Source organism: Agrilus planipennis, unplaced genomic scaffold (genome assembly GCF_000699045.2).
Source record: "Agrilus planipennis isolate EAB-ADULT unplaced genomic scaffold, Apla_2.0 scaffold385, whole genome shotgun sequence".
Lineage (NCBI taxonomy): Eukaryota > Metazoa > Arthropoda > Insecta > Coleoptera > Buprestidae > Agrilus > Agrilus planipennis.
Genome location: NW_020439037.1, coordinates 2,077 through 28,900, shown reverse-complemented (window position 1 = coordinate 28,900; position 26,824 = coordinate 2,077). Strand labels below are relative to the sequence as shown.

General features: G+C 32.5%; 5 protein-coding genes across 12 annotated transcripts in view; 2 read left to right on the top strand and 3 right to left on the bottom strand.

Moving 5' to 3' along the window:
- LOC108743020 (midasin) overlaps positions 1-18,556 on the top strand; it is a 64,591-nt gene extending 46,035 nt beyond the window's left edge. For 3 of the 4 annotated variants that reach the window (XM_025976687.1, XM_025976688.1, XM_025976689.1), the window contains 26 exons: positions 5,966-6,116; positions 6,680-6,909; positions 7,055-7,266; positions 7,419-7,576; positions 7,634-9,491; positions 9,547-10,129; positions 10,195-10,706; positions 11,084-11,272; positions 11,330-11,745; positions 11,804-11,961; positions 12,020-12,246; positions 12,396-12,604; positions 12,665-12,879; positions 12,939-13,328; positions 13,386-13,603; positions 13,788-13,950; positions 14,262-15,275; positions 15,338-15,583; positions 15,660-15,798; positions 15,860-16,156; positions 16,220-16,560; positions 16,624-16,855; positions 16,917-17,071; positions 17,136-17,358; positions 17,411-17,604; positions 17,661-18,556. In XM_025976687.1, the coding sequence (XP_025832472.1) occupies positions 5,966-6,116; positions 6,680-6,909; positions 7,055-7,266; positions 7,419-7,576; positions 7,634-9,491; positions 9,547-10,129; positions 10,195-10,706; positions 11,084-11,272; positions 11,330-11,745; positions 11,804-11,961; positions 12,020-12,246; positions 12,396-12,604; positions 12,665-12,879; positions 12,939-13,328; positions 13,386-13,603; positions 13,788-13,950; positions 14,262-15,275; positions 15,338-15,583; positions 15,660-15,798; positions 15,860-16,156; positions 16,220-16,560; positions 16,624-16,855; positions 16,917-17,071; positions 17,136-17,358; positions 17,411-17,604; positions 17,661-18,533 (9,603 nt within the window). In that variant the 3' untranslated portion in view covers positions 18,534-18,556. The remainder of the gene's footprint in view (positions 1-5,965; positions 6,117-6,679; positions 6,910-7,054; positions 7,267-7,418; positions 7,577-7,633; positions 9,492-9,546; positions 10,130-10,194; positions 10,707-11,083; positions 11,273-11,329; positions 11,746-11,803; positions 11,962-12,019; positions 12,247-12,395; positions 12,605-12,664; positions 12,880-12,938; positions 13,329-13,385; positions 13,604-13,787; positions 13,951-14,261; positions 15,276-15,337; positions 15,584-15,659; positions 15,799-15,859; positions 16,157-16,219; positions 16,561-16,623; positions 16,856-16,916; positions 17,072-17,135; positions 17,359-17,410; positions 17,605-17,660) is intronic. The other variant, XM_025976690.1, reaches the window with a different exon arrangement.
- LOC108743035 lies at positions 4,007-5,957 on the bottom strand. Its single transcript, XM_018478441.1, has 4 exons — positions 4,865-5,957; positions 4,488-4,798; positions 4,306-4,423; positions 4,007-4,236 (listed from the first exon to the last, which is right to left on the bottom strand). Exons 1-4 carry the CDS (start codon positions 4,877-4,879, stop codon positions 4,069-4,071), a joined length of 612 nt encoding a protein of 203 aa, XP_018333943.1. The 5' UTR covers positions 4,880-5,957; the 3' UTR covers positions 4,007-4,068.
- LOC108743021 (armadillo repeat-containing protein 2) overlaps positions 18,534-26,824 on the top strand; it is a 9,142-nt gene continuing 851 nt past the window's right edge. The window contains exons 1-14 of one of the 5 annotated variants that reach the window (XM_018478420.2): positions 18,534-18,618; positions 19,087-19,214; positions 19,295-19,433; positions 19,490-19,773; positions 19,870-20,432; positions 20,509-20,611; positions 20,673-20,845; positions 20,920-21,116; positions 21,177-21,345; positions 21,411-21,548; positions 21,613-21,844; positions 21,906-22,052; positions 22,119-22,379; positions 22,514-22,865. In XM_018478420.2, the coding sequence (XP_018333922.1) occupies positions 19,091-19,214; positions 19,295-19,433; positions 19,490-19,773; positions 19,870-20,432; positions 20,509-20,611; positions 20,673-20,845; positions 20,920-21,116; positions 21,177-21,345; positions 21,411-21,548; positions 21,613-21,844; positions 21,906-22,052; positions 22,119-22,379; positions 22,514-22,764 (2,781 nt within the window). In that variant the 5' untranslated portion in view covers positions 18,534-18,618; positions 19,087-19,090 and the 3' untranslated portion in view covers positions 22,765-22,865. Of the gene's footprint in view, positions 18,619-19,072; positions 19,215-19,294; positions 19,434-19,489; positions 19,774-19,869; positions 20,433-20,508; positions 20,612-20,672; positions 20,846-20,919; positions 21,117-21,176; positions 21,346-21,410; positions 21,549-21,612; positions 21,845-21,905; positions 22,069-22,118; positions 22,380-22,513; positions 22,866-25,679; positions 25,790-25,872; positions 26,087-26,824 lie in introns of those variants that run through there. The other 4 variants (XR_001938755.1, XM_018478421.2, XM_018478419.2 and 1 more) reach the window with 4 other exon arrangements.
- LOC112905069 (gem-associated protein 6-like) lies at positions 22,841-23,546 on the bottom strand. The gene has a single exon (XM_025976695.1). It carries the CDS (start codon positions 23,401-23,403, stop codon positions 22,936-22,938), a length of 468 nt encoding a protein of 155 aa, XP_025832480.1. The 5' UTR covers positions 23,404-23,546; the 3' UTR covers positions 22,841-22,935.
- On the bottom strand, positions 23,606-24,694 carry LOC108743034 (gamma-secretase subunit Aph-1). Its single transcript, XM_018478440.2, has one exon. It carries the CDS (start codon positions 24,514-24,516, stop codon positions 23,791-23,793), a length of 726 nt encoding a protein of 241 aa, XP_018333942.1. The 5' UTR covers positions 24,517-24,694; the 3' UTR covers positions 23,606-23,790.

Below are 26,824 nucleotides of genomic sequence, written 5' to 3'. Positions count from 1 at the left end.
TCTTTAAGTACCTACTTAGTTGAAGATCTCAACGTATTTATTTCTCAATAGGTACGTACATATTAATTTTTATTACTTTATAACAACTTATTATTGACAGCTTTAACATTCTTCAACATTTTTCCTTTTTCTCACTAAATTAACTTCCTCGTTTCAATAATATCTTGTATCTGTTAAATGTAAACAAAAAAGACAGGTACCTTTTGTACAACCAACGTATTTTATATGTATTGGCGTTGAATGGTAATTTTAATGGCGTTTTTATGTAACAAGCTGCAAGCAATTTTATTGGTTCAATAAATAGCGATTGCACAACCGAATTGAACAGTACTTGAATTTAGTGTCTCGTTTTATAACCCTCTTGGCGGTTGGTTTATTGGTTTTTAATATTTTATTGTATCGTTCATTACATTGCAGACTAAACTGGGCGCGAAATTTTCCAATCGTCGACACCGTAAAATTTTCCCTCGTATATTAACGCCCAAATTTGTTTTGTCACGTATTATACCTAGCATTCTTTAGGAAACAGAACAAAATCAATTTCTTTATTTCGGAAACATAAGATAAGGAGATATACGAGGCTCTATAATAGGTGAAGTTTAAGTTTCTCCGCCATCATAAATAATGAATGGTAAACGACATATTTTTCTTTAACTAATTGCCTGAGCGTATCTAGTAATGTGCAGAAACAAAGCTTCAACTTTATTTTTTTCGGTTCTAAAGTTGTCGCAACGAAAATGAAAAATTCTCCAGTGTTCATTCTGATTTTTCCGATCGACTCATTCGATTTAACATGTCTGACTCTTGCACTATACCCAAATGAGTACTGATGGATGCTGGGAAACTGCATCATCATCGTTATCAGGATTTTCTACCGTACGCTTCGGTTTTCCTTCTTGTAACTTACATTTACGTGGTCGTCACTGTTGACAATTCGACTTAAACAAATGGAATAAAAGTACAGTACATTGGAAGTCTCAGTTCTGCAGACCACTAGAGACGATTGTTTTTTTAACTTAGAACATTGTTCTTTTCAAACTCTGTTGTCTAACATAAAAAAACTTTATGTTATGATGGATAGTGGCATTAGTTTAAAATATAAAGTGATTAAAATTGATTTTTCAAGAAATTTGATATCGAACTCAAAGAACGGATATGTTAACCCAGTTTTGCGGACGAATTCGATTACATGACAAGGGCGTAGTTCTAGTAACTGAACTTGATTGTAATTTATGATGAATGTTGGGTTTATTTTATAAGAGGTTGACTTCTACAGACATGTTATTATTCTCTGTAAAACAACAATTGATCATTAATCTTATGTGTGCAGGTTACAACTTATACCATTAGATACCAGACTGAGATGAGATGAACTTGATCAAAGGGTGTAAATTTTATCAGTCTGATTTCTGATTAAAACATTTTCCCAAGCGTATACTGTAAATGTTATTATTTTGATGCCGTTCTCTGCTTTACACCAACAGTAAAAGTATAATTGTGTGTTGATAAACAATTGGAAAAGTGAAAATGCAAAATGTAACGCTTTTCAATTTTAAGTCGTTGGCTTTGAAAGTTTTCCTAATAATTTATTAATCGACAAAATTTTTTGTAATTATTCCACGATTTGGAAAGGGGCGCTTATATGTCGACTGCGGCATTTTGTTTTTTTTACGACAGCACATCAGTCGCAGGGTTATGCTATGTGTACCTCCGTTGTTCTTCTGGCAAAAGGACCTAATGAAAGTGTGTTTTCAAACAAAGTAGCCGCTGTATGAATTNTTTTCCCAAATTATCGGGACGTCGATTTTTCCGATTTGGATTCAAACGGATTAGAAGAAGGAAACGAGAAGTTTGAAAATAACGAAGAGGATATTTTGGCATTTGGTGAAATTACAAAGGAAGATGCAAAATATATTATGGATTTGCATGGGCAGCTTGTACATAATTTTACAAAAACCGAGTGGTTAGATTGTGAAAAAGCAACCAACGTACCTTTGGATATTTTGTAACCATCGACATTGAAACAGATTTTGAATATTATTTTAATTGAGAAGTAATTCTGTAACTTTTGAGAAAAAAAATTTGAAAATTGTAAATAAAATTTTAGTTTACATTATTTGGTTGGTCCCCGTCAGGTTCGGATTTGGAAGGTTGTGCCTACTGCATTTTTAGTCGAATAAAATTATTTTGTATTTTAGTTGACGATCGTAAATGCGATGAATAAATGACAATAGAATAAATAGAACACTTGGCGTATCGTCTTTTGTAGCAGAGATAAAGCTTTTAAGTCCTGAATCTCGCCACGGGTGAAATTTATGACAATCATGAAGGACCTAATCTTATCTCCGCTGAACTTGCGACTTGCGGTTCTAGGCGGCAGCAATTTCTTCGTTGTAGTCGGATTTCACCGAACAATATTGGCTTTCTTTTCTTTTATGCAGAATCCAAAAGTAAAATGTATGTATTTTGGTATAATGCAGCCGCACAACTACATACATACATACGTTTAAAATTTAGCGGAAGACGATATGATATACGCATGTACGTATATGCATAAATAGACGGTGTGTTCGTTTGGGCAGATTCACAAAACTTTTATTTTCTTTTTATTGACTCTTTAGTTGCCAGCATTGTTTTCTCAAATAGGTCAGCCTATATCCCCAATCGAATACACATTTACATACCATTGTTTTATTTAATGGTAAGCTATAAAATTTTGTGTTTTTTCCTGTTAATTATAAATTCTGCTCGCCTATTGGAAACAGTTGTTATTTATATTGATTAGAAAAACTGCAGCCAAAATAACAATTAGTGACTTTCGACTGATTGCTTTATTTATCGATCAATTTTGAGAGATAATACGTACAAAATTTACCTACACTTATAGGCAGTCAGCTAGTGGTAGTTTTGTTAGCGCCCCATTTCCTCATTTCTGTCTTAAAGAGGTAGGTTTGAAAACTTATGTGGATGGATACTGACCACAATAATGTGAAAATTAGAGTTCGATCGCATGTCTACTAACATCAAACAAATAGAATGGAAAATTGATTTTTAAAACGTTAGATAGACGGTTCACATTATTGCAGGCTGCATATACATCCACATACTTTCCAACCCTCTTAAAGACAGAAGATAGAAAATGAAATCTACGACTTTCTGGCGGTCTGTTAAAGCGATATATAATCAGTAGATTTTCACTTCTTTCTTAGTGTTCGTCGCTTTTCTTGTGTGTACTTAGTGATCGGTTTTTGTGTTTTGCCATTATTAGGCAAAGATAAGTAGCAACTGTGTTCTGCCGGATATAAAAATATATTTTGATAGGTAGGTCGACGTGAAAGAGTTTAAGCGCTAAACATTTTCAAGTGTTTGCATTGTTATATAAACTAGGGCACGTTAATTGCGGAATAAACCGGAAGTCGATGCAGACTGTACGCCAAGGGATTTTTCATTTGGTGATGTCGTATTTTCCTTTTTAATTAAACGGAAATGAATCGCCTGTTTAGGAAACGGATATATCGTACTAAAATATATTTCAGTACACTTACGAGTAACTATACAGATTAGGACAAAATTTTGCTTGATGGGTTTTTTCCATCCGTATTCATCTGTTAGAAAGGAAACCATTATATCAGCATCAGTAAAGAACAAAACAACATGTGAATATAAAAGGTCGATTTTAAATTAGTTTAGCAACAAATTATAATTTTCTTTGATAAGTACTCATTTATTATTATTGGAAAAGCAAATTCAAATTACTAACGTAAGGTGGACAATGTGGCAGTGAGTGGTGTGCTTAAAGCGTTTCCAACGTTCTTAGCAAATTCCATTCTCTAAATCCATCGATTGCATTAATCAAGTTCCAATTACTTTGAGAATTAATTTTCGTTAAAACAAATTAGGTCAATTCGATGTTTGAAAGTTCAAGATAATACTTATCCCAATTACCAATTAGTTCGTAAGTTGTGCAGTCTTTAATTGGGCAGAAAAAGAAAATAAGAGACCCAACTTTAAGCAATCAAAATTGTAAGTTTATAAGTAAGAACAAGTACATTAAGATTTGTGCAATTATTACAGTTCGTTAATTTTTTTAATATACCCGACTTTTACTTGTTTTCTTTTCTGAGTTAAACAGATTTGTTTGAGTAATGTGTCGTCCCAAAATTTCGTTTCTACGTTAGTGGCATCCGGCCATCGCGACCTTTTGTATAGGCCAGGAGGTTGTGGGGGCAGTGCCACCTAAAATGCGGAGCAATTTTTAGATAATTCGGTTTAATTCGGCTTGAGAATATTTTGAGATATCATTACCCCTTTGATAACAATAGGTTTGGGTGGACTGTAATCTTTTTGCATGGTGGTAACATAATCGTTTGGGAAATTTGTACAAACAGAATCGGTAGATTTTTCAATAAAACAGGGCTGCAAACTGAAACATGCGTGATCGTTGGTGTTTACTTAGATAAGTATTCATACTAGTGTCGTGTACTTACCCCTGAAAAGAATAGTAACTAACTAAATATTTATTAGTATTCGGAATAACGTGATGGTGCTTAGTTTTTATTTGTTCTAACATAGTCCTGGTCGTGGTAGTATACGGCTCGTTAGACAGACAACCCAGACGGTTATAGTTGGCTAGATGTAGGTTAATCTTATCAGGGGCGAAGGGGTCGTTATCTCGAGGTCTGCTTTCTCTATCTTTTTCCCAATCCGATATTTTTATACCGCTACCGTAGTTATTTTGCGTGTACATGATCCTTAAGTTAGGTCTCCTGTTCCCAATAGGTTTGTCGGGCATTTGCAGCTAAAACACGTAGGTACGTACATGATTCCATAAAGAACACTAAATACGGCGTATTGAATAACTTACGATAAATGGGGCCATTTTAAAATTAATAGAAAAAAAAAAAATAAAAAATGTACAAATTACGAAATGTCTTATTATATTATGTCATTATAATTTGAGGTTTATTTGATTTTGATTATTGATAATTTGAAATCTAAGAAACCTCCTCAACCATGACAAGTTTGAACTAAACGTGAATTAACTGGCTGTTGTGCGAATAACAACAAGCCCACGACAAACCATAACACAACATTCCAAATTTAAAAAGACGTACACAACTACTTTAGTTAATGTGCAAAACACGCACTTTAACAGGTTCGTATAAATAAGTGCGCAAAAATATCGAAGGGATTTAGATAAGATACTTTTTGAAATGAAGGGTAAATAATATAGAATATAGGTACTTATTATATTTCCCATCATGTACAGTAATTTTACGGTCCGTTAAATGACAAAGTGGCGCCCGAGCAAATTGCAAATTGCTCTCGCTCACCGTCACACAATGTCGGACTTGACGGAAATTCTTGGATACATGGAAAGGGCACCATACACGTACATACATCTTCGTGTTATGTACAACCCTTAAATGGAGAGAATGTACATTCTAAATGAGAACTTCACACTTCTTATTAACACGATTTTAAGAGCTAATGCAAAAATTAGAGAGAGATTTTTAGTGGGTATCTATTTAGGGGACATAAAGGGCTAATTAGATGCAGTAGTAGAGACAAGAGTAAAATTCGGCAGAGAAAGACCTTATTGTCAGATTACTGTTGGCAAATAGTTAAGTTGTTCTAGTTTTCGGGAAATGTGAAGAGATTAGCTCAGGATAAGAAAGGATAGTGGAGGTGCGCGTCCAAGCAGTCTTAGGACTGACGACCTATGTTACGTAAAGTTGTCAGAAAGAAAAATAGATCTAGTAAGTTTGAAGAACAGTAAAAAGGTGGAACTCTAGAGAAATCCCTGACTCATTTTTCGTACTTTTGTGTAGGCGTAGGTCAAGTTTTTTGCTGACAATTTGCTTCTTATTAATTAACAGCTTATACGAAGTAGATTTAAGATTGTTGTCGCCTAAGCACTAACCATTTTCTTGCTTTTGTTAGTGCTGATTTTTTTCCATTCCAGACCGACTTTTCCCGACATTTAGAAGAAATCACTAAACAAACAGAATACCTCGTTTTAAATGTCATCCAAAAACTGTTTATTAAAGGAAACAAAGAGAATGCAGTTAAACTTTTGTTTGAATGGGAAAATTGCATTTCATATCTTCATAAAGGTATTTTTTATTAACAATTTAAAATAATAGTAAAACATAGTTGTTATACATACACATACTACACATAGGTACGTATGTATATAAATATATTGATTAACGTTGGAGAAATTTGTTTATCGAAGATCGGAATAGAGTACTTTCTTTAAGGTTGTATAGAAAGCCCGTAATTTTCAGTATTCTCCTTTTCATTATGGCAGCAATATTAATTCAAATTCCTTTCAAACGTCGTTATTGAAAGACCATGATCGTCGATCGACGATCGTCGTAGTTTGTGGGAGAGGCGGCTCTTCCTCCGAAAATGATTGATTGCTTCTACGGTTCTCTTCGAATTTCCCACAATTGTTTAAATTGCACTTTTTCTTTCTCCTTAATCATTCAACTCTCAAAGTCTGCCTATTGCTTTATTATTTCTCAATTCAGTGAAATTTACTTTAATTCCATTTTAACTAATTAATAGATACAAACAAATTACTTCAACTTGCGTACTTAATGGGTAATCGTTTTAATATTAAACACCAGTAATACTCAGGAATGGTATATACCAATTTTCATTATTGATACAGAGGCCAATGAACAGACGATGACTGAAGTATCAAAACTGTTCTTAGCAAAGATTGAATCGTTGAAAATGTTGTGGAACGACCTTATTAATTTCGGTCAGTTGGATGCCGATTGTTTTTCTTTAATAGAGAAACTTCAGAACAGGGGTAAGTTCCTCGGCGATACGGTGAACGCAGAAGGAAATTTGAATGCCGGTGGTAAATTCGAATGGGTCGATTCTGTACTCGTAAAAGTGAGTATCATTTTATTTTTCAGATACGATAGTTATTCGATTATGTATGTAACAAATTAAATTAGATTGTGATACAAAAAACCGTGGAAAATATTGACGCTAACAACGAAACTTTTATATTATGTCTGTATCGTTTATATTTTAGTGTTTGCAAAATGGTTATTGGTTATTAATCGACGATGTTAATCTATGCAACGCTGCAGTGTTGGATAGATTAAATGCGGTATTAGAACCGAACGGTGTCCTTACAATCGGGGAGAAAGGTGTTGATAAAAACGGTGAACCGGTGCAGATAAAACCACACAAAGATTTTCGCTTATTTTTAACTCTGGATCCCCGAAATGGCGAAATTTCTAGGTAAATTTACTCTTTTCGCGATATTATAAAAATAAATAATCTATCCCCTTAAACTCTACCCTGAGAAGTCATTTTGGCTATGGTCTTTATAATAACGAATTGTTGATATCGTCGTTTCTCTTATCTTATTATTAAGTTGATTTTATTTATAGAGCGATGAGAAACAGAGGGTTAGAAATATATATGTTAAACGATGATGAAATGAATGAGCTCGATTTAAAAAGTTTAATTAGTCTGGAGGGATTAAAACACAAAGATGTAGTAGAAGCGCTCATAAACGTCCACTATTTTATTAAAGAATTAATTATAGGTGAGTCGAGAGAGCGCAGTGGTTTTTGGGAATTAGATTAAGTTTTAATAATTTTAGGAGATAAGCCTGATGTCAGACACATTTTGCAAAGTGCATTTTTAATTTCGCAACAAATATCTCGCGGAATCGCTTTGGAACGTGCATTTGTAAGGAGCATTTTGGACGTTTATTTCAAAACGAGAAATATTGCCGCTTTCAATACAAACGATCCCGAAGTAGTTATCATAACTAAAATTAAAAGTGTACTTGAAAATTTAACTGATTCGCCACTGTTACATACAACGCTTAGCACAAAAGATCTCGAAATCAGCTCCGATTTGGAAAAAATTCGACAGCAAGTCTCAATTCTAGAAAGTCACTTGCCATCCAAACCGCATGCAAATGTTGACGACTATAACAGAAAATTAATTCAGTGGTTACTTATACATTCCTATTCGATATCGAATAAGCATGATATTAAATTGAGGTGGAAATACGTGGACGAATTATTGAAAGGAGCAAACGCAAAAACTTACCAAACTTGTAACGATTTAATACGCGACGAAATATTAAGGATCGTCGAAATGGAAAATAATAACGACGATAACGATATTCCTATTGATACGGGGTGGTTGTTGGACAATATTTATTTGCAAAACGATCCAAATTCGAGAAACAGGCTCCTTTTAAGATTACACTTCATGTCCACAAAGTATTTATACGAACGTAAGGGGGAATGGCGAAAGGAAAACATGACGCTGTTACAATATATGACCAGTGTAAGAGAAGAAAAACAAAAGAACAATATCGACGACGTTGTCGTTGAAAACTTTTTCACCCTTCTCGACGAATACGACGCGTTTATTTTGGAAAAGCTAAAAAACAAAAATTTAGTAATCAGTGACTTCGACACGGTGGCTGCGCTGGCGCTACTGCAGTGGAGGTTTGCGTTTTATCAAAACACGAAAATTAATATCCAGGGGATTAACATAACTGCAATGAAAACGCTATTGTCCGATCTCCATTTGCATTATAAATGGTTCTTCAAGTTTTCGGTCGGTCTCATTTCGAAAATATTAAAGGAGACACCCGATCCTAGCTTGCAACGTCTAATCGATACCATCGGATCTCAGTTGTCTACGCATTTTTCCCTGGCCTATAAAATAGGAAGATTGTATGCGAAAAAATCCGCCACACCTACACCGTTTGTAAACGAAAACCAAATCAAAAACAACTTAATCTACGAAGAAGAAATGAAAAAAGTCGATTTGTACAAAGGAAGATCGAACTTTAACGTTATCGTAAAAAAGAATGCTACCGATACTAATCGAAGAAACAATCTGATTGAAATTAAGTTCATGTTAAAATGTGGACAGGAAAATATCGATTTTCATCCATTGAATCAGGCAACGACGGTGCCAGACGAAGAAAACGTTCTCAAGGATAGTGGTGTACAGATTCTTCCCGTTTTAGATTACGTTTGTTCTTTAGCAATGCTATCGATAAAGTGGCAGCGTGACTTGACGAAAGTTGACGAAAACTTCCTAAAGAATTCTAAAACCGTGCCGGCAGATCTCGCAGGATTATTACTAGCGTACGATAAAATGCGAGAGCCAAGTTTTCTATACGAAATTAAAACGAAATTGTTCTGGTACCAAATAAAGTCACCCTCCTCTGTTCCGAAACGTTACACTTATTTCAACGTTCATCAGTCCGCAAGTTCAAACGATACAACACCAACGGTAGTACTTCCCATGCATACACCTCGACTTGTGTATCTTACCGTCGACCTATTGATAACAGACTCAAACCCTACGAATATTTTTAACACAATAACTCTAGGAACTTACAGAGAAAATGAAGATTTGCTCGAAACTTTCAAATCCGTATTATGGAAAAATACACGGCAATTGTCCTACAACGATTACGATTTCATGTAAGTTACCTAAAATATCGAATTAAATTTAAAATTAGAAATGATTTCCTTTCAGAACGTGCGAAATTAAATATCTTCTTAATGAGTACAATAACGTAATGACCGTTTTATTAAAGGCCCTGACAAACGATTCAAAAACTTCAAGTGCAAGTAGCAATCATTTCGAAACGACTGAAATGTGTTTAAGTGAAATAAAGAGATTCGAAATGAAATATCCGACACACAAGGCCGACTTAAAACTACTTAAATATCTAATAGATAAATGTTTAAACGAAATTAAAAAATTGGACGGTAGCATCGAAAGTAACTCCTTACACGCAAATTTAAATCGAATATCAAATGTTTATTTAGTCCTCAACAACATAAAGATTTGCGTCTATTCAAAATTACCAGCAGTAGATCATTTGACAAAAGTTAAATTTAAAAAGCAGCGCCTTTCTCAAATTATAAACGAATTGGAAATTCTTAATCGAAGTTTCGAATTTGAAAATTGTGTGTATAGTGACGACCGGAGGTCGTTGCATCCCCTGCATTTCCACGTCGATCGGAAAATTAACGAGTTGCAATTGGAAAATGAAAAGTACGAAAAGTTTGTTACTGTTAGACCTGAAAATATCAGTTACCAGTTAATCCTAAAGGTACGTATTTTTAATTGTATGTAGGAAGGAAGTAAATAATTGTGAAAACAAAATTATTTTGGTAGGAAATTTCCCACATCAACGCTACAATTTTATCGCAACAAAAGTTGGATAACTTTTACTCCGAATCGGATAAATATTTCACTTTATTAAGCAGTGCTATTGAACACGACAAAGTAATTGACGATGGTTTATCAGAGGAACAAATACAGAAATTCATCAACATATCGCAAAATAACATAAAAACTTACGAAAACGCAATCGAAGATGTTTTGGAAAGGTATCGCATCGGTTTTCCCGATGTAATTGAACCATTTTTATCCACAGTTACCGAATATCTGTACGGATACATTCTAAAAGTTGGCATATTAAAAAAAATGCTCCTACAATACAAAGCATCAAAACAGAAAATTAATCTGCACAAGTTGGTGACCAACTTTGTTCAATTCCCTTCAATTCCAAATAATTATCACCAACTATTACGCATGATTAACGTGTGTTCGAACGTTTTCAAGATTTTTTTGAAGCATAACACTGAGGATGAAATCGAAAACATATCGAAAACTGAAAAGTCGAGGTAAGTAAACAAAATATCAAGTTATTTGCAGTATATCGCCATCTACTGTTAACTGCAGTATTTAACCAATTAATTTTTATACGAATTGTTTGAAAGTAAAGGATCTTTGTTTGCGGTAGTCCTAATAGGAACGACTAGATATTGACCAACGATTGGTTGTACGTGAACTAATTGCGATTGTGACTAACTAATTGTAGATTGCTCCTGATCAAGATCAAACGGGTGAGTTGACGAAAAGGAGCGTCATTGTAATAATATCTGTACATAAGAGTATGTGACACAATATCTGGTCGTACTTATTACAAACATCTTTTACATCTGCAATATTTTAAGCGTTGGACAAAAGGGTGGTCATGTCTATTACATACTTTTTGTAGACTTGTTTTTATTGCCATCCAAGAGGTTTATAATTTGAATGTGATTATTTCGAAAAATACGGAAAAGTTGGAGAATAAATTATTTAAACATTTCGACTGTCTAATAGAATTATTTGTCGGTGCTTGGACAAAACAAAAAGATTTGGAAGAAGCCAGAAAAAAGGAGAAAGAAGCTTTATATAAAATACGGTATGCAATCAGTAAAAATAATAATCTGTGATAAAGGTAAATAAAAATTTATTTCAGGATTAAAACAGAAGATGAAATTGATCAGGAAGAATTTTCTCAGCTTTTCCCAAATTATCGGGACGTCGATTTTTCCGATTTGGATTCAAACGGATTAGAAGAAGGAAACGAGAAGTTTGAAAATAACGAAGAGGATATTTTGGCATTTGGTGAAATTACAAAGGAAGATGCAAAATATATTATGGATTTGCATGGGCAGCTTGTGCATAATTTTACAAAAACCGAGTGGTTAGACTGTGAAAAAGCAACCAACGTACCTTTGGATATTGTGGGTCCTCTTTTAAAAAAGTTTAAAATCTTTAAATTGATTCTTGACGAAAGTATATCTTCAGCAGATTATCATTTAGACGCCCAAGCTATCGGTAGTTTGAACGTTTTAGTAGATGTTGCACAAAAGTTCGGACGAACCGATTTTGGTATGTTTAATTTTTAATTAATGTTACATTACACATTCGTTGTCTGTGTGGTTTTCAGAACAAAATTCTTCGAAATTAGCTCAGAAAAAGCGAAATAATTTTTATAAAGATTCAAATACAGACGAAGTAAAAAATTCCTATCACATATTGAAGGAGCTCGAAAACGAAATCGACAGGTTATTAAATGAATGGCAAGATCATCCTGGACTTTTAACCGTAAGTTAAAATCAGTTTTGTTATTTTTCGTTTTCAATTATTTTATTTTTCCTTTCAGATAAAAAGTGTAATAGAACGTATTTACGAGTTTCCGATAACGAGTCCACTTTCTCGTTTTTTGACTGGCTTTGAAATGCTCTTAACAAAATGCCACGAATGGGAACAAAACGCCCATTCGGGCGTCAGTTTATCAGCTAATATTCAAAATTTGGTTCAACAAATCATTGCTTGGCGTAAAATTGAAATGAACATGTGGAAAGAATCTTTAAACGGTGTATACGAAAGGTATGTAAATACAATACAGCACCTACAGCAGGATAATTAATTGATTGAATATATAAGGAACATACGTTCTTGGTTCAAGTTCAAAGTTGATGATATTAATAACTTTATTAAATAGAGTCGAATAGAATATATATTTGAACATATTTTAGGATGAACGAGCCAATAACCAATTGGTGGTTTTACATGTATAACGTGAGCAAACAGTTTATATACGAGGGTTGTTTAGACAAAAAAGAACTGATCGAAACTTTACGGAAATTTATTTTCGAGTCCAACTTGGCCGAATTTAACGGCCGTTTAGGCTTACTTTACACATTCCATTGTCATGCTGTTCACTTGGAAAAGAATGATACGAGAGGTATCTAATAAAAATTAATATGCTTACGTTGGATACCTATTAGTAACAATTAAATTGCAGACCAATTGGTTAACATTTTATGGAATATTTATCAATATTTCAAACAGTACGAACCCATAGTGGAAAATAAAATTAAAGATCTTCGATCACCTATAGAGAAAAAACTTAAGGATTACATAAAAATCGTCAAATGGAAAGATATAAGTTACTGGGCGATAAAAGAGACTTGCGAAAAATCCCACAAAACGCTTTTCAAGCACATGAAGGAATTTGAGGTTTGTGTATGATAAATGTTTAATTTCTTGACGCACTCTTTTTTTCCTATTTTTTTCAGAAAGCATTGAACAGTCCTGTGAAACTTTGCCTTTCGAACGTCACAAGTCAAATTAAAAACGAAGAAAATGTTGGAATTTGGGACAGGCCCCAAAGACAAGTCCCGAAAAATTATCATTATACCATCGATTCGTCTAATTATGTTGCAAAATATGCAATATCAAAAGTAAAAACTGATAATAAATTAGAAAAGGGGAGTAATGTTAACCATGTCATATTTCAGAAAATCTCAAGTGACGAAGCGCACTCGAAACTAGATAAATATTTTTTAAAATCTCGCACATTTTGCAAAGAAGTGATCGATTCGTGTCAATATCCGATATTAATAAAAGCCCTGGATTGTTTCATTGCAGAAATAATTGAAAGAAGTACACACTTACAAAATATTCAGGTATAAAATCAGGTAATAATAATTAGTCAATAAAATTTGTTACGTTTTACGTTGTAGGTCGACTCATCGCTGCCGAAAACTAAACAAAAATCTAGTTTAAAAAGCATTTTGCAACAAAAACGTAAAGCTCTGTCGGATTTGTTCAAAAATTTGACGAAGATAGGGTTTTCCTATAAAACAGGTTTAGTTATAGAAACTACCAGTAACGATCTCGATGATTATTTACTAATGAAACCGATAGATTTATCAGCAGGTCTAAAACAATTTCCGCAAAGGTTAGTATTCTTTTAACAAAAACAAAATACTGTGTAATATAATACGTACGTATACTCGCAGATATTGTAAAGTACAGGGATGTAAAATGGGTTGCCTACTCTTTCTGTTTTTCCCATGTTTTTCATACATAGCAAATAGTATTTGTATTTTATTCAAATCATTTCTATTGTATGTCGATTTCAGTCATTACAACGAAAAAATAACCACAATCTGGGAAGGATGCGAAACGTATTACATAAGATCCCTTATTAGACTTAACTTGTTAAAAAATATTTTATCAAAACCTGCTTCTGACTTAGGGGCACAAAACGTGGAAAGATGTCGCGGATTCGCTACCCATTTGGTGGTATGTTGCATGCTTTTATACTTATTTTTTAAATATTTTCAGTTATATTTATTTAATTCTTAGAACATAAATAGCGAGACAGCATCTCGTAGTACAATACTACAACAGTAGTAGGAAATGAGCGGCACCCTTCCTTCTCTTTCCAGCGCGACCTAATTGACACTCCCTTCCCTATGTGTACTCTTCGTCTACACTTTGTTAGAATGGAAATGGTTCTGCACATTTCCTATCGCTATTGTTGTATTGTACTGTAGGATGCTGCCTCCAGGTAGGTATTAATCTCTGATTTAATTCGACAACTATATTTTTAGCAATCGATTCAGAAACAAAAAGCAAAAGTAATCGACAGTTTCGAAATCCTTTACAATATAAGAAAATGTAAAATACATCTGACAGACATTTGCGAGCAAAACACTATCTTCCAAACACATATGCTGGAAAAATTAAAGGATTGCCTTAGTAATGTTGTTATAACCATGGAACAATATAAAATATATTTATTAACCGCACCAGAACAACCCGTATTCGATAGTAATTTAAAATTAAACATTCCTGTCCTTATGCCAGAACCTATAGACTATATTCATTATAAACACGACCAGTGTTGGGATAAAGCTATGTGTTTGGTACAAGAAGCAAAAGATAAAGCTCAAAAACTACTGTCTAGTCTAAAACATTATGACAATTCAGATTTTAAATTATTTGCACTGCACGACACCGAAGAAATCGTTTTCGAATTTACTACCATCGTCGATAAAATTGTTAATTTATCTTCAATTATTGGCAATACACCACTAGCCGATGCTTTAAAACATCTTAAAGCAGAAATACGCAGCGTATCTAACCAGTTGGTTATTAACGCGAATAATTTGTTAAAAGTTAAGGAAATAGTGACACCGGACGAATTTCGAAAAACGATCAAAAATTTGGAAGATCATGTTCTCTTGTCAATACAGAATATTTACAAGAAATACGAAGAAGATATACAGAAAGAGAAGAATAAGAGTTTGGAAAATACAGATGAAGATCTGGCGTTGAATGATAATCACCTAAAAATGTTAATATTACAGAAATTGGACGATGATATTGAATTAATTAACATGAAAAATATCTTGACCGATATTCACAAGATCATTTCGAATATTAATACCATGGACAGCAAGACAATATTAGAGATAAAAACAGATTTATCAAAGACGTTTCCTTTGTTGGAACAACTTCTTCTTTTTTATCAATATTTCGTAACGCAACAAGTTTTGACCTACAGGATAACGTCGAAGTTGACTTCAATAATTCTCAACATCTTCATAGATTTATTAACAAAAGTGAGTAAAACAAATATTAATATGTACCAGACAAGAATTATGAAAGAAAAAACAAATTGTAGGGATTTTGTTCACCTTCTGACCTTCCGAATGAAGAAACTAATGAAGCAGAAGGGGAGTGTCAAAAAGGTGGGTTTGGTCTAAGTGAAGATCAAGGAGAGAAAGATGTTTCAGAAAGAATCGAATCCGAAGATCAACTGGACGATGCCAAATCCTTTGGCGAAGAAAAAGAGAAACAAGATAATCAGCCAAACAAAGAAGAAGAAAAAGGCATCGAAATGAGCGAAGATTTCGATGCAGATTTACAAGTGAGTAAAATTGTAACGAATCGTACCAACTTTTTCTCATTATCTTTTTCTTTTTTGCTTTTAAATTTTTTATAAGGACGTCCAAAAAGATAAAGAAGACGAAGAAAATTCGAATAACGGTTCTGATGCTGAAGAACAAATGGGAGATGTTGATAAGGGCACCGACAGACTAGATCAACAGCTGTGGGGTTCAGACGAAGAAAATGATACTAAAGGTTATTTTTGTTTTACTGTTATTTAAACTACTATTACAGTGCAATAATTAATTATTTGTAGATGAAACCAAAGAAGATATAGATGGTGGTGGTGGTGAAAAATTAGGGGAAGAACAGATAGGCACAGAAACAGCTGAAGAAGACAGTACAGAAAATAAAAAACAGAAACTGAAAGATATCGATAATTTTAAAGAACCGGAAATTGATGACGATCAAATCGATCCACATCATGGTAATCATCCAGAATATCCAGAACCGGAAGCTCTAGACCTTCCAGACGATTTTGGTCTGGACAAAGACGACAACGAAAAGGAAGAAGCACCCGAAGAAAATCCCTTTGATATCGACACAATAAAAGGTTCGATAGTCGATACAACTGTTTTACATTTGTTTAACTTCCTGTGTTTTTTTTTTGTTTCAGATCAAATACCATTAAAGGACACATTAGAATCCAACGACCAACAAGACGACGAAAAAGAAAAAAGTAACCTTGAAGATGAAAAAGGAGAAAGTGAGGAGGAAAATGGTATAATTGAAGAAGAAGAAGAAGAAGGAGAAAGAGAGAAGGATGATCAATTAGGCAGCGAAGAATTGGAAGAAGATGATAAGAACAAGAAGACTGACAAAGATAACAGCAGCGACATTGAATCGTCTGAAATGAAAGATGAAGATGCTAGCGTAAAATCTGGTCTAGATCAGAACCAAAGCACAAATGAAAAAACACAGCCAATGGAAATCGATAATTCCGAGACTTCAGACAACGTAAAAATTTGATAGTTAATGACGAATAACAGGTTTAAATATTATTATGTATCTGTGTTTTAGGCGCAAACAACAGATATGAAAGCCGTTGCTGAATTTCAAGAGAATCGAGATTCCTTTATGGAAGAAGAAAGCGAAGACAAAGAAGGTATCGGACAGTCTCAAACGGAAAAGAGTAAAACTGGCCATAAAACTCCCGCAAACGCGTTTGAAGATATTTCAAATTCAAAACAAGACGAAAGCAAAGAAGAAAGGAAAAGAAAACCGGGAGAAGCTGATTCAGAAAGAAGTTTAGGTACGTAATAACTAATGTTTGTTTTTTATAAAAACGGATAAAAAAATATTATATGTTCAAGGTGACGTAAAAGAGCCAGTGAAAAAGAAACTAAAAACGTTTAATATTCAGAATTCAAATGAATCATTGAAAGAAGAAAATGAAGATGATAGGTCATATGAACAACAAACGGAAATGTACAAACACATCAAGGAAACTACAAAGACTGCTGTTCAGGTAAATATTGTAATATTAAAAAATTATAGAATGAAATAACAACTTTTTTGTTTTCAAATTATAGACTCTCGATTTTGCAACAGATGAACAAATACAACAACAGCAAGAAGAAATATCTAAATTGAAAGAAGAAGAAATAAATGAAAATATTTTAACAGATACGACAAAATTAGTAAAGGACGACGAGGAGGAAGAAATAGATATACTCAATCAAATAGAAAAATGTCAAGGCGAACAGACAGAATTTGATGGAAAGAAAGATATAAATACTAATAAAAAATCCGAAGGTAAGTAAATAGATGTAAATGATAATAAACAAAAAATAAAATGGTTTTCTAGGTGGTGTGAGAGAGGAAGTATCGGAGATTAATATAGAGGGTGATATTGTTGAAACCCATACTGCAAGTCGAGCTGCGGAAACAATCTATTGTACTCAAGATGCCCTTTTCACCTTAACAGAAAGTCATTTAAACAATGAAGAAATTGCGAAAATCAGAATTGAAGTAGAAAACCAACTGTCTGCTTGGAATGAGGTATGTACAAATATGTCCGTGTTATATTATGCAATATTACTGTACTTTAATTCCAGATACGGTCAGATGTAGAAGCTGAAAGAGTTTGGGAGAAAATTTCTTCAGTTACGACTCCCTTAGCACAAATCTTATGTGAACAACTTCGTCTGATATTAGAACCTACCCAAGCGTCCCAACTAAAGGGAGATTATCGCACGGGTAAAAGAATTAATATGATGAAAGTTATTCCTTACATCGCTTCCCAGTTTCGTAAGGACAAAATCTGGCTGAGAAGGACCAAACCTTCGAAAAGAGATTACCAAATCGTTCTAGCAATAGACGATTCCTCAAGTATGTGCGATAATAGATCGAAGGAGCTCGCGTTCGAGAGCGTCTCTCTTATATCGAAAGCCCTTACCCTACTAGAAAGCGGACAATTGTCGATATTGGGATTTGGAGAAAACGTGGAAATTTTACATAAACTGGGCGATACTTTCTCAGAGAAGAACGGTTCGAATTTAATCCAAAAGTTCACTTTTTCTCAGAAGAAGACTTGCATTGCAAAATTGGTCAATTTTACGACCGAAATGATGACAGTTAATCCGTCAACTTCTAGTGCCCAAGTGGCACGATTATTGATAATTGTTAGTGATGGAAGAGGAATATTTTGGGAAGGCGAAAATCAAGTACAGCAAGCAGTTAGGAGAGCGAAACTGGCTGATATTTTCATGATATTTGTGATAATTGACAATCCCCAAAACAAAGATTCGATTTTGGACATTCGCATGCCTATTTTTAACGAAGGAAAACTGTTAGGAATCAAGTCATATATGGACTCGTTTCCCTTCCCTTTTTATATTATTTTAAAAGATATCAACTCTCTTCCGGACGTCCTGAGCGAAGCACTGAGACAATGGTTTGAAATCGTGATAAATAATAGTAAAATATAAGCACTTTCGTTTCTTCAACTGAGTTTCTGAGTTCGTTCAGATAATAATAGTATATTTAGAGAAGAAGGTTTGAAGTATTTATCAGGTAAACTATTATTTATTATTATTATCATCGTAATTTTCTTTTTCTTTTTTTTATTTAAAGGACGGTTACAAGTGAATTAGAGTACATTTTAATAAGGATTATATACACAATAAAAAATATGTGAATGGAAAGATTTTTTTTTACTGCCTCAGATGTTTGACCCATTTCTTTAGTAAATAACGAATTAACGAAATTATTAATTAAATAACATTTATTAATGGTTTCGTCGTTTCCATGGTCACTTTGATTATGGTGTTATATACACAAACATGTATTTCCATGACATAAATTTTAAAAACTGATAACCTATATTCGTTTTATACTGTTTTTTTGCATATGAAATACGACTTTTGCCACAAAATATTGATTTGTCTAGAAAATTGCATGACCTGTAATTTTCAACGACAGAAATAATCAATAAAATGGTACGCTTACTAATCCTTAAAAAGAATAAACGTGATTTTTAAGAGTAATGGAAAAGCACATAAGTAACGTGAAAATTAACGCAGGAATTCCAAATTCCCCACCATTTTACGAACCTCCGTTGAGAAAAACTAGCGCGGAAATTATAAACGAAGCTAAAGCTATATTAACAGGTAACAAAAATATATATGCAACATATAATTTAATTAATTTGTTATATAAATTATAACCGAATTTATTGTTGAAACTGTAGGAACTTCTAAGATGGATTCTTGTACGGGAACAAATGTGAGACCTCTCTATACGGAAAGACCATTTACTCCCAAGGAAAAGGACAGAATATTCTTTGGAAAAAAGACCCGGAAAAATAACAGACCCCCAAGTTCGTTTAGGTAACTTTTTCAGTCTAATGTCTTTTTCTTTTTATTCATCACACGGTCTCTTCTAGTTTGCGGTATTTACAAGACCAAACGGAATTAATTATGCCGGCGACTGTAGTGGAATGTAACACAGAAATGGAAACGGAGAACATTCTTATGAAAGCAGACAGAAGAAATTTCGTAAATAATAATAATAATATTTACGACATGTCAAAGTTTAACGAGAACAAAATTTTTAACTTGGAAGTGAAAGAGTTTTTCCCTCAAAAACTTAAACTGCCGGCTCTGGAATCGATAAGGACAACTCCAAAAACGAAGAAAAATTATAAATCGCTTATCTCTTTCGAAACAGGTAACTATTAACGCGTTTCATTTTTACTTTATGTTGTTCTATCTTTTTTATTGTACAGAGATATTTAGACAAATTATTGCAATAATGTTTTTCTAGTTTCAGATGCAAATTCTAATTACAGATCTGGAGAAAAACAAAATGATGAGTACAAGCGTAACGCTTTTAGTTCTCCACAGGAAAGGACCAATTTTTCAGATAATCGATCTGAAGGGTCTTTTAGCAAAATGTCGAGACAAAACAGCATATCGACATGCCTAACATTGCAGCCGCGAAATTTAGATAAGCTTTTTGGAAATAAACAGATAATAGAAAATTCGGAAACTCTTTTTGAAAAAACAGGTTATTTCAACTTTAGTAAAAAGCCGTCCTTTAGTAGTAAAAATACAAAATCGATTTCTATAGAACCACTGGAGCCGTTCAAAAATCTTTCGGTACAAGAGCTGTTAGATGTGTTAAATTGCGAAGAACAGCAAAACAATGAAAACCATGAATATACCGTAAAACTCCTCAAAATTTTATATCAATGTTTGCAAGAAGAACAATTGTCAAATAATAAAATTAGTTCTACACTTAAAATAACAATTTTAAAATGCCTGTACAGATACGTCGAGGCGGAAAATCAAAAGTTGTTAATAAATGTAGCAAAAATACTGTTATTGGTATGTATACATAAACTAAATTAAATATATATAAACAGACACTTTTGGACTTTCAAAAATGTCATTATTGTTTTAGTTGAAGGTAACGGGAAATAATCTTAGTGGTGTTTGTAAACTGATCTTCAAGGTTTCCAAAAATGTCGACAACGATTTATTGTTTCTGGAAGAGAAAATTCTCGGTGGGTTATAAATTTGTGAATTTTTTTTTTTATTAACGCATTTAAATATTCTTACATGCAGATCTATTTTTGGATGCTCTGGGTCGTTCCAGTCCTTTAGAAGACGCCGAAGCTTGTATATATGGATACGGTGCTATTAAATTTTTGACAACCAATTTGGAAATCGTAGAAAACTTACTGAATCTCGGCATTCTTCCACTTATAGTCCTTCATATGAAAATAATTAATAACGCAGTAAGTTTTAAATCGTAGTTTATCCTAAGATTTTGCACAACGTATATTTTTATTATTAAAATGTTTAATTTCAGAAAGTTGAGAACAACCGAAACCAGGATCAGATAAACAACGTGCTATTTCAAATAACGGGCGCTCTAAGGAACCTGGCATCAAATGAAGCAAACTGTGAAAATTTTATTACCACCGGTGCTATTACGCAGTTGTGCACTAGTTTAAAATTATTTTTAAATGATTTTGATATCATAAGCACCACTTCTCGTAACCTAAGGTAACCGATGTTAGTTGAGTTGGTAAAATACGCTTTTATTTACTAATAATATTACTACAGTTGTCTGTCAAGCCTGGATAAATGTTGCAACGAAATATCTGAATGTGATCACCTCTACGCAACGGCAATCGAAATATTAGAGAAATATGCTGGAAACGAAGAAATAATAGTTCGTGTAGCTTATACATTGGGAAACACAGTCGCCAGAAATGATTCAGCTAGAACTAAAGTAACTCGTTATATTTTATACGTATATATATATATGAATTTAAAAATACGGTATAAATATTTCAGCTATACAGAGTGAAAAACTGTACGAGAGTTCTGATAAAACTGTGGAGATTGTACTTGGAGTTGACGTTAAAACGGTGCTCAATGAAATGCGATACCAGAGAAGCAGGGGAAAATTATACCGTAGACGTAATGATAAAGGTGAAAATTTTTTAACGAATGAATAATTCAAAGTGCTTAATTACTTGTACAAATATTTTTACAGATTATCCGCATTATTGCCAACCTATCGATGAATGCGACTATTGGAAAAGATATCAGTAAAAATTTTGGCGTTCAACTTATTGACGAACTTCTAAAAGTTTTAATAAGCAATCCGTTTAAGAGAAATGACGACCTAGTTTTGTCTGTCCTTACAACATTAAATAATATTTCCTACTATTATATAGATATAGAAGAAGATGTATTTTATACAAAAGAAGTTGAAATTATGGATGGTAAATAGTAACAAGTAATGATTTTATTTAAATTGTTAAAATTTATTGATAAAATTTTCAGCTTTACGTGAATATATAACCGGCAAGAATAAAGAAAACAAATTGGAAGCTATGCGAACTCTAGGCAACTTATCAAGATCTAAAATAACAAGAAGTTATATTGTAAGAAACGGAATAATGGATATTCTGACGGAATATTTATGCGAGGGTGCAGTTTATAGACAGTAATGTTTATAATTCATATTATATAAAAAATATGTGTTGTACATTGTAGATGATCGTGAACTGTTAGAAACAACGATTGGAGTTTTTGTGAATTTAATGTCGGATTCACCAGGAAAGGAAGCGTTTCGAAAAAAGGACGGGGTAACAAAATTAACGGAAATTTTAAGGAAACATGGCCAACAGGATTGGAATTTAAGCACTTTAGTTTGCCAAACTATTTGGAATTATTGCATTGATGTTACTAATTTTTACGACTTCATGTCAGACAATGAATTGGAAACGTTAATGACTCTACTGGCAGACCGATTAGGTAGGTGCACAGATTTTTATAATTAACTACGGTATTTAAACCTTGTTTGTATCATTTATTTACCTTACAAAAACACTAACGGCACAGTACCTTCACTATTCAATGGTCAAATATAATGATTTACTGAATTGTAGATGAAGAGAAATTATTTGGTATAAAAGATGTAACGGGAAATGCGGAAATTTGTTCAAGTGCAGAATTTTTGGTTTGGGAAGAGTTTGCTTTTGTGGCTACTAACTTACTCGAAAAAATCGAACATTTTCTCGAACTTCTTGAAACTTCTTCCATTCAACTAAGTACAAAAGATAACAGTAAAAAAGATGCTTCAGTCAACGTTAAAAATACAACAGACTCTAGCACTAATTTAAGCTTTGCAACTTGGTAAAAAGATATAAATATCTATCAGTTTATGTACTTTTTTATTCAATTTTAATTTTTTTACAAGCATTTATTAAAAGTACATGAAAATATATTATAATAACGTTCACGTTAAGGTTCTTTTATACTCCTTAACAAGTCATCGAGAAATAAGATATTTACTTGAATTGATAATCAATTAATATGGTATTTTAGACATTATCTCCTTTACTCGTCGAAGTAAAGATGCATTTTTACCTAAACATTGTTCAGGACCATAGGGGGGTTCGATAAAAACTTGATCTTCAACATTTAACAACGTACCGTTCTCTTTGACACGCACTAAATTTTTCTGCAACCACATTTTTACATTTAACTTTTTTATAAACGATTGCTGTTGTTTATCCTCTTGATAGTTATCGTGGGACAACATATTATCGCAGGTTTGTTGTACAGAAGCAACTTCGACATCCTTGATTGCATGGGGTAAAATTGCGTACAAATTGCCTTTATTATTAAATAATACAATTATTTTTGTTTGAGGATCAATAACATACACAGACCCCGTGTATAATTTATCATCTACTGTTGTCACATTTACAGTTTTGCCAATAAGGTTTTTTATATAATTAACATCGTCTTTATTCAATAACTGTGTTTGATTCATTATTAATTAATATGTTTCACAGCTAATTTACTTTTTGCCAAAAAAAATCAAAAACAAAAAAATTTTACGTTTTATTTGTATAAACGTCAAAAAAAATACATCGTTATCATTATAGATACAATTTTTTCTAATTAATAATCGGATATTCGAATAAATTATAATTGCTTAAGTATTTTATTTTTAAATTATTATTTAAATGGCTTAGTATATCTCTTAAAAAAAGTAATAGAAATGAAAAACATAAAAAATATCTAAAATTATAAATTGTTAATATTTATACTACTTTGAACAGCAACAAAAAGTAATATACCCATTTATTAAAAAGGATAAAGAAGGATAAATATAAAGATAAACATTATTATACATTATAATCATTATAACTTATTATTAGTGCTTAAATTTTATACAATCTTTTAAAGAGGAAACGGAACCCCCTGCTACTTTAAAAGCAAATGCCATTATTGATATCAAGACAAGGTATGCAATTACCAAAGTTGCTGAATACATCTGATACCGGTTCAGTAAGGTAATACATGACACGAGCATATGTGAGGTAAAGACAATAAGTAAATTTGGTTTGTTGCCATTATCTAAAGCATTAAAAAATATGACATTCCAAAATGTATGCAGCAATATAAAACACAATGCCATTGCAGCACTACTAACTACAAACAAGTCATTTCCAGCCTTTAGCCCCATTGTCGCAGGTCCAATTGTATCGGCAAGAACGTTAACAATAGAAAATGCACCACTTATTATTCCAAATCCTAGGCCACTTACATAAGCTAGTATATGCTTGTTTTCTATTAGGTGTGTACTATCGTCTGTTATCTTCTTTAGCCCATTTTGTGCTTTACGTAAAATTTTATATATGCAAAATCGAAAAGCCTCTTGAAATACAACTGAAAAGACCAGGCCAAACACTAGATGATTTCGTAAAGGAATTACAGCAAACCACCACAACGATGATAACAGGAGAGATAAAAGCCAAAAAAATGATGAAGCAATTAAAATTATAATTTTAACAGGATCATCTGCAATTGTAAATACAAACATTGCTAGTGGTGGTCCAAACGCCAACAAGCTGCACCCGAAAAATTCTCCCACAGTCATTTTCCCGTTACACTTCACAATTTCTTTTTAAATCTCGTTTAATAGATCATTCGACTATCAAAATATTAATACTATTAATGTTTTATCAACATTTTTCGATAATTTATCATTAAAACAATCAACATTTCAAACATTTATAACCTTTAAAAGTCAACTGTCAATTGAGAAATGTCAAGTGGAAGACAATAGAAATGGTTGTAAGACATACTTATTTTAATTTCTTTTTTATAAATTGCAATAACGAGTATGAGCATATTCTTATTTTAATATAAAAACAGAACATTGGAGGTAAAGAAAACTAGCATTAATAATGAATATTTCAATTTTTCTTTTCATTTGTATCTATGTTCGTTAGCATGTATCATAGATAAGAAATAGTGGCAACCCATATAAATAATCCTCTAATTTAAACTTTACGAATAAATTGTGCGTAGTTTGCGAGTTCTAAATATGTAAGTAGCGTAATTGTGCATTCATTAGTTTTGCTAGAAAAAAGGAAAATTGTTTCGGCTGTCGATGGAAATTTAATGTCAATTTATTCAACAACTACTGAAAATATCATAATTTAATTGATGCCAGTGGATTGCACGTCACTTGAGCTTGAAGACTCATTGTGAGCTATCGGGATAAGTGGAATTTATCTTTATATTATTAGTAATAATTACATATAATACTTAATTTTTCATTGATATTACTAATACGGGTGCGCCATTGACGAGTCATAGATAATAATATGATCATACTAATGTCATTGAAAACTGAAGTATTATTTGTAATTACTACTGACTAATAAATAATTTTGAAATAAACTCCACTCAGTTTTTAAGCACAAATGATGCGCAATCCATTGGCGTCAAATAAATTACAATATCTTCAGTAGTTTTTGAATAAATCAACATTACATATTGTATATTCCTTGGCTATGACATGCATCTATCTATGGATTTTACCATAATATTATCTATGACCATAATGTTTATTTAAATCTTATCTGTGATTTAATGTATGATGTTTACCCTTTGTATATCTATTATCTATGTTTTATAAATAATCTGTGAATTAAACGTTAAGGCGTCGTAATTTTAAGATTTGTTTCGGATTCTGGGTGCGTTTCTATTTTAATGTATTGTTTAATTAATGCAATTTCTTGTTATGTTCTACAGAGTCATTAAAGTTCCGCCAGAAAAATAGTGGAAAGAATATAAACAAATGGAATGGTCGATAATTTTGCTTTTGTTTTTCTTCAGGTTAGAACATCGTCCAGTTTATTAAGGTGAGAATGTATGCCATAAATAAAATTAATAACTTATTACTGATCATTAATCTTTAAATCAACATTGCTTTTTATCATTACAGCTTTTACTGTGCAGACTAAATTAAGAAAATGTAGGATTGTCTCGGAGGAATACTATTGAGATTCTGGCTGCCATGCTGTGTTGGGCATTAGCCGTAGCAGTTCTCCTTCACTCTAGAAAATAGAAGAACTTGAAGAAATGTGAAAATGCCTTTTTCATTGTTGGAAGCAGAGCATGGTGTTATTCTTAGAGGAAGGATTTTTAACATTAAATCAGTAAGTAATACTACTAACTAAATGTAGTTGATTTTTTGATAAATTATTACAGAAACCTCAATTTTTTTGGCGGCAGTAACGTTTTAGGTGTTATTTTTGAAATATTACAACAGTAAAGGTAGTAAAAAAGAAACAGGAGAATGTTTTAAAGTTTCATTTACAAGGTGTTATTGAAGTAATCCCATTTTAGGATAACAAATCACAAACTGATAATTTTGTGAGTCTCATCAATTAACTATTCCACAAAAATGATGAAAATTTGTTTAATTGTAAGTATCTGGTCACTTTGATTATGGTGTTATATACACAAACATGTATTTCCATGACATAAATTTTAAAAACTGATAACCTATATTCGTTTTATACTGTTTTTTTGCATATGAAATACGACTTTTGCCACAAAATATTGATTTGTCTAGAAAATTGCATGACCTGTAATTTTCAACGACAGAAATAATCAATAAAATGGTACGCTTACTAATCCTTAAAAAGAATAAACGTGATTTTTAAGAGTAATGGAAAAGCACATAAGTAACGTGAAAATTAACGCAGGAATTCCAAATTCCCCACCATTTTACGAACCTCCGTTGAGAAAAACTAGCGCGGAAATTATAAACGAAGCTAAAGCTATATTAACAGGTAACAAAAATATATATGCAACATATAATTTAATTAATTTGTTATATAAATTATAACCGAATTTATTGTTGAAACTGTAGGAACTTCTAAGATGGATTC

Excerpts from the sequence above, each read along its gene's own strand:
- LOC108743035 (XM_018478441.1), bottom strand. Across the intron at positions 4,424-4,487 it reads AGTTACTATTCTTTTCAGGG|TTTGCAGCCCTGTTTTATTG; the intron begins GTAAGTACACGA and ends CGCATGTTTCAG. Across the intron at positions 4,237-4,305 it reads AACCTATTGTTATCAAAGGG|GTGGCACTGCCCCCACAACC; the intron begins GTAATGATATCT and ends TCCGCATTTTAG.
- LOC112905069 (XM_025976695.1), bottom strand. The coding sequence starts at position 23,403 with ATGAATCAAACACAGTTATTGAATAAAGACGATGTTAATTATATAAAA.
- LOC108743034 (XM_018478440.2), bottom strand. The coding sequence starts at position 24,516 with ATGACTGTGGGAGAATTTTTCGGGTGCAGCTTGTTGGCGTTTGGACCA.